The sequence below is a fragment of the Euleptes europaea genome, chromosome 18 (assembly GCF_029931775.1).
Source record: "Euleptes europaea isolate rEulEur1 chromosome 18, rEulEur1.hap1, whole genome shotgun sequence".
Lineage (NCBI taxonomy): Eukaryota > Metazoa > Chordata > Lepidosauria > Squamata > Sphaerodactylidae > Euleptes > Euleptes europaea.
Genome location: NC_079329.1, coordinates 8,382,127 through 8,388,130, shown reverse-complemented (window position 1 = coordinate 8,388,130; position 6,004 = coordinate 8,382,127). Strand labels below are relative to the sequence as shown.

General features: G+C 47.5%; 1 protein-coding gene across 1 annotated transcript; it reads left to right on the top strand.

Annotated features, from left to right (window-relative positions):
• Positions 1 to 347: 347 nt before the first annotated feature.
• On the top strand, positions 348 to 3,259 carry LOC130489335 (ribonuclease pancreatic-like). Its single transcript, XM_056863032.1, has 2 exons — positions 348 to 362; positions 2,811 to 3,259. The coding sequence occupies exon 2, from the start codon at positions 2,822 to 2,824 to the stop codon at positions 3,257 to 3,259; it is 438 nt and encodes a 145-aa protein (XP_056719010.1). The 5' UTR covers positions 348 to 362; positions 2,811 to 2,821.
• Positions 3,260 to 6,004: the final 2,745 nt, after the last annotated feature.

Genomic DNA, 6,004 nt, shown 5'->3' with positions numbered 1-6,004 from the left:
GGTCGAGGAAACATTGGTTGGTAAGATATTGGGGTCTTTGAGCCTATTTGACCGTCCCTTAAAGCAATGGACTAATGGCTGAAACCTGACTTGTTTTAACTGTTTGACGGATCAAGCAGACACTTGAGTAATTTTCTGTGGAAACATACGCACACCAACACACGCACACAAATGAACACCAATTTTTTTGCAATCCATATATGGCAACTGGCTGAATGTTCCTCCTTTTTTTGATCCTGCCCCTGAACCCACAAGGTCTATATAATAATTCAGAGAGCAGGTGGAGGGAGAGACTTGGACGTGCAAAACCCATCCCTCGGCATCTGTCAGCATCTCCAGCACTCAGTCGGGACCAAACTCAGGTAAGTCAGAGAAGGCCGTTAGCGGGGCTTCGCCTTTTCTCCCACATGAACCAGCTCCAGCCGGCAACTTTGTAGAGGGGACTGTGGACAGGCAGGATATAGAGTCTGCAATCCAACCAGGCAACAAATACCAACATCCCTGTAGCTCCCAATACACCATCTAAAACAGTGGTTCCCAACCTTTTTTTGACCAGGGACCACTAGGACTTTTTTGTTCAGTGCAGGGACCCCAAGGTTCAAAATAAAAATTCCGAGAATTGGAAAATAAACTTTAATCATAACTGTTGGTTAAACATTAAACTTAGAATAATATTTGCATATATTTTTTATAATAGAGAACTTTTAATTGAAAATATTAATTTATTACGGGTTTATAACTCTGTTTCACGGACCTTAATTTAGTTCTCGTGGACCCCTGGGGGTCCACGGACCCCCGGTTGGGAACCAGTGATCTAAAATGAGATGCTCACTAATAAAAGCATCTTGGAGTGTATCCCTTTTCTTCCGTGGGCCAGATTTGTTTCACATTTGGACTTCAACATTTATCTACGGAGATCCTGAATCAGGTCAAGTGAGCTTTAGTGCTCCCAGAGATGGTAAACCTGGGTCCAGGCTGTACCATTGCAGTTGGCGGGTGGGCTCTCACATGTTAAAATGATTGAAAACAGAAAACTGGATATGAAGGGGAAAGTTTCTAGCCTAGCCTTCTCCCTGGCGGTTCCTTTTCTGTGCAGAAGACTTTTGTGTGTGTGTGACGGAGCACTGCCTTCTCCTGCAGTTTGACGTGGTACAATCCACATACGGATTTACCATTTCTATGAGATCTGGACTTTAATCTGACAATGGCTGCAGTCCTAGGCTGGCTTACTTGGGAATAAGACCCACTGAGCAAATACATTTATTCAGAGGAAGATGTAGGGTTGCCAACCTCCAGGTAGTAGCAGGAGATCTCCTGCTAATTCAACTGATCTCCAGCAGATAGAGATCGGTTCCCCTGGAGAAAATGGCCGCTTTGGCAATTGGACTCTATGGCATTGAAGTCCCTCCCCTGCCCAAATCCCGCCCTCCTCAGGCTCCACCCCAAAAACCTCCCACTGGTGGCGAAGAGGGACCTGGCAACCCTAGGAATACTCCTCCGAATAAATGTATTTGGGATTCCATTGTATGCCGGCAATCCTTGGCCCATGTAGTTGGAAGTATAAATGAAGTAAAATAAACATAATAGAAATAAAAAATTAAACGATAAATACAAATAATAAATAAATACTAGTGTGGTGCAGTGGTTAAAAGTGTTGGACTAGTGTCTGTGAAACCCAGATTCGAGTCGGCCAGCCACCCTCTCTCAGCCTAAACCTACCCCACAGGGTTGTTGTGAGGATAAAATGAAGGAGAGAAGAATAATGTAAGCTGCTTTGGGTCCCTGTTGGAGAGAAAAGGCAGGGTATTAACAAATAAAATGAAATGAAATAAATGACCAAACATGGGGAGGGGCTGTGGCTCAGTGGTAGAGCATCTGCTTGGCATGCAGAAGGTCCCAGGTTCAATCCCCGGCATCTCCAGTTAAAGGGACTAGGCAAGTAGGTGATGGGAAAGAACCCTGCCTGACACCCTGGAGAGCCAATCTGAGTAGACAATACAGACTTTGATGGACCAGGAGTCTGATTCAGTATAAGGCAGCTTCATGTGTTCAACCAATGTCACACTTAAGGTTGCCAGCTCTGGGTTGAGAAATACCTGGAGATTTTGGGGGCGGAGCCTGAGGAGGGCAGGGTTTGAGGAGGGGAGGGACTTCAATGCCATAGAGTCCAATGGCCAAAGTGGCCATTTTCTCCAGGTGAACGGATTTCTATCGACCGGAGATCAGTCATAATAGCAGGAGATCTCCAGCTACTGCCTGGAGGTTAGCAAACAAAAAACTCACTATCACTGCAAACGGCAATTGCAAGCAACAAAACAGTGCAGGCTCAATCTATTCAAAAGTCTATATTCAAACTACATAAAGTGCAACAAAATAACAAAACACATACAAACATCAGTTGTGTTAAATTACCTCCTATTCTTTCCACATAGGAGCATCTTCCCTTTCAACATAGGATCTGGAAATCTTCTTCCCCTTTTGACAACTGAGAAACGGTGGAATTGTACTTTGGGTTCTTATATGTTTTTTCTATTTGGTTAATTGGAGATAGCCATTGTGCTTTATTGCAATAAACGTTGTCATATTGTTGACTTTGTAATGTTGACTTGGTAATATAGAATTGTACATATATGCATGTTTCACTTGTATGTGTTTTGTTATTTTGTTGCACTTTATGTAGTCTGAATATAGACTTTTGAATAGATTGCGCCTGCACTGTTTTGTTGCTTGCAACTGCCTGGAGGTTGGCAGCCCAACTTGAGGTGGAGAACTAGCTTTCACATTTCCTTTCTTCTTCCGTAGTCTCCGAGGGGCCACCAGGATGTCTCCCAAGATCTCCTTCTGGCTGCTCCTCCGTTTGGCTGTCCTCCTGGCGGCTGTGCTGGTCCAGTCCGGCGAAGGGGCCACCTACCGGGATTTCCAAAACCGGCACATCGATTTCCCGAAAGCCAATGCCCCCAACGCCAACTCCTATTGCAACCTCATGATGCGGCGGAGAGGCCTGACCAGGCGCTCCTGCAAACCTACCAACACCTTCATCCATGGCAGGCCGAACGACATTCAGAATGTTTGCCGCGGAGGAGGGACACTTGTGAATCGCCGCCGGCAACTGTATGACAGCAGGCGGCGTTTCAGCGTCACCACCTGCCGCAACAGGGGCCGCCATCCTAACTGCAATTACGTCGGCCGACAAGAGAACAGGAGAATCCGCCTGGGCTGCAGAAGCAGGCAGCCGGTACACTTCGACAGGCTCCGGTAGGGCGAAGCCACCCACGAGGCGCCCGCGGGAAGCACGAAGTGGAACGAAATATAGAAACGCCGATGATCTAGCTCTGCTTCGCTTAATGCATTCTCAACATTGGATCTCTGGGGCGTATCCTTAGTGCATACAAACTCCCCCCCCAAAAAAAAAATTCTGAGCAGCTGAAATGTTGGTTCTTGTAGGTTATCTGGGCTGTGTGACCGTGGTCTTGGTATTTTCTTTCCTGACGTTTCGCCAGCAGCTGTGGCAGGCATCTTTAGTGTCCTTCAGTGTGACTCCTCTGAAGATGCCTGCCACAGCTGCTGGCGAAACGTCAGGAAAGAAAATACCAAGACCACGGTCACACAGCCCGGATAACCTACAAGAACCAATGAACTCTGACCGTGAAAACCTTAGACAATAAGCTGAAATGTTCATCAACATTCCATAACACCTCATCAGCTAAGCAACTAGACCCAACCTGGCCCTCCCAAGGCCCCTCCGCCTCTCTGGGAATCTTCCAACCTGGAGTTGGCAACCCTACCCGCGCCCATTGATCCGAACAAGGCTTTGCCTTAAAAATATAAGTAGCCGCAACCCTCCTGATGTGGTTTTCTCCTGCCCTCTGGTGTTCATTGCCCAGCATTACAACCCTTCTCCTCTGCTCACCCTACAGATGAACAAGTAACCCTCCCTTCCCGCCCCCATCCAGGTGCCCACAATATGTAGAGAACCCTGTATCAGGATGAAGAGCATATGTTGTTGCCTTGCTTTTTCCGCTCCATCAAATAAAGTTTTGCAAATGCAAAAACTAGTGTTTGTGTTTTTATGTGTATGTAAGGTTGCCAACCTCCAGGTACTAGCCGGAGACCTGCTGCTATCTCCAGCTGATAGAGATCAGTTCACCTGGAGAAAATGGCTGCTTTGGCAATTGGTCTCTATGGCAATTGGACTCTTCAGGCTCCGCCCCAAAATCCTCCTGCCGGTGGCAAAGAGGGACCTGGCAACCCTATGTGTGTGGCACCTACTTTCTAAACCAAGATTTGCAGGGCAAAAGACACCCTTTAAGATTTGCAACATAGGAATTTCCATTCAATGGATAAGAACTGGTTGTCTTAATATGGACGTCTCCGGTTTGCAAAAGAAAGGCCAGTGGAAGCTGGTTTTTCCCCCAAACCAGTGTTGCCCCAAATCCCATTCCCCTGACCACTCCCAGCTCTGCCCTATCCCAAGTGCATTGTTCAGAAGCAGGATCTGGTTGATCCTTAAGTGGTTCTGAAAAACCAAATCTCCCTTTGGCCGCTTTGACTGTGAGTGTGGCAGGGTGCTGAAGTGGGGTGACTTAAAATGGTTGGCTCTTCAAAATAAGTAAAGCCTACTGAACGTAGAACTACACTTTCTAACGGAAGGCAATGAACAAATCATGGATACAATAATATATGTGGAGAAGCCTTCACCTGGAAAATGGGGTGTATTTTGCATTAATTTCGTAGAAGTCTCACTTCAAAATATGGCAGCCACACCTAGCAAGGAAAACTGCCCACAGCGAAGAAGAAGAAGAAGAAGAAGAAGAAGAAGAAGAAGAAGAAGAAGAAGAAGAAGAAGAAGAAGAAGAAGAAGTAATGTTGGTTTTTATATGTCATCTTTCTCTACCACTTAAGGGACGCTCAAACAGGCTTACAACCACCTTCCCTTCCCCTCCCAACAGACACCCTGTGAGGTAGGTGGGGCTGAGAGAGCTCTTAATAGAACTGTAACTTGCCCAAGGTCACCCAGCTGGCTTCGTGTGTAGGAGCGGGGAAACAAATCCAGTTCACCAAGGGCGAAAACGCATGGTCGCTTTAGCCTCCTTTATTCTCTGTTTCAGCCAGGATTCAGCCGCACAGTTGGAAAACGGTCCCGTTCGGGCACCATCACGCTTCGCGGGGAGGTTTGAATCCCCCCCTCTCCTTGTAGTGCGGCAAGCTCTGGCGATGTAGCCGACCTTGCCACATCCCTTGCAGGTTACGTCGCGGAGCCGGCATGTTTGCCTGCCGTGTGGGTCGCCGCAGTTGCGCACGGCTTCCCGGTCGAAGTCCTCGGTCTGGCCCCCCTGGCGGGCATCTTATCCTGGCTGAAACAGGGAATTAAGCAGGCTAAAGCAACCGTGCGTTTTTGCCCCAAATTGGCCTCTGCCACTCATGTGGAGGAGCTGGGAATCGAACCCGGTTCTCCAGATCAGAGTCCACGGCTCCAAACCAGCGCTCTTAACCACTACACCACGCTGGCTGGTCCTTAAAGAGAGTACTCTACCTCACGTAGAGCTTAGGGTCGGATGCACCCAGATCCGTGGCCAGAAGGTGGTTGACGTGTGACTTCAATCTTACAAGGAAACTGACCGAGAGGCAGCCCTTATGCAGGAACTCAGAATCTCAGAACACACACAGGAAGCTGCCTTCTAGGAAATCAGACCCTTCAAGGTCTACCAAGGTCAGTATTGTCTACTCAGACTGGCAGCGGCTCCCCAGGTTCTCAGGTCAAGGTCTTTCCCATCACCTGCTACTTGTTCCTTTTTTAACAGGAGACGCCAGAACTGGAACCCGGGGCCTTCTGCATGCAAAGAAGAACTACCTATTTAGGGAACCCTTTCTCAATCTTATTTAGGGCAGTCAATGAATAAAGGTGGTTTTTTATTTTATTTTATTAATGTTAAGTTTCCTCCGTTGAAGGCGCAGCCATCTGCCAGATCCTTGGTGCATAAGATCAAAAAGGGATCTGACTCGC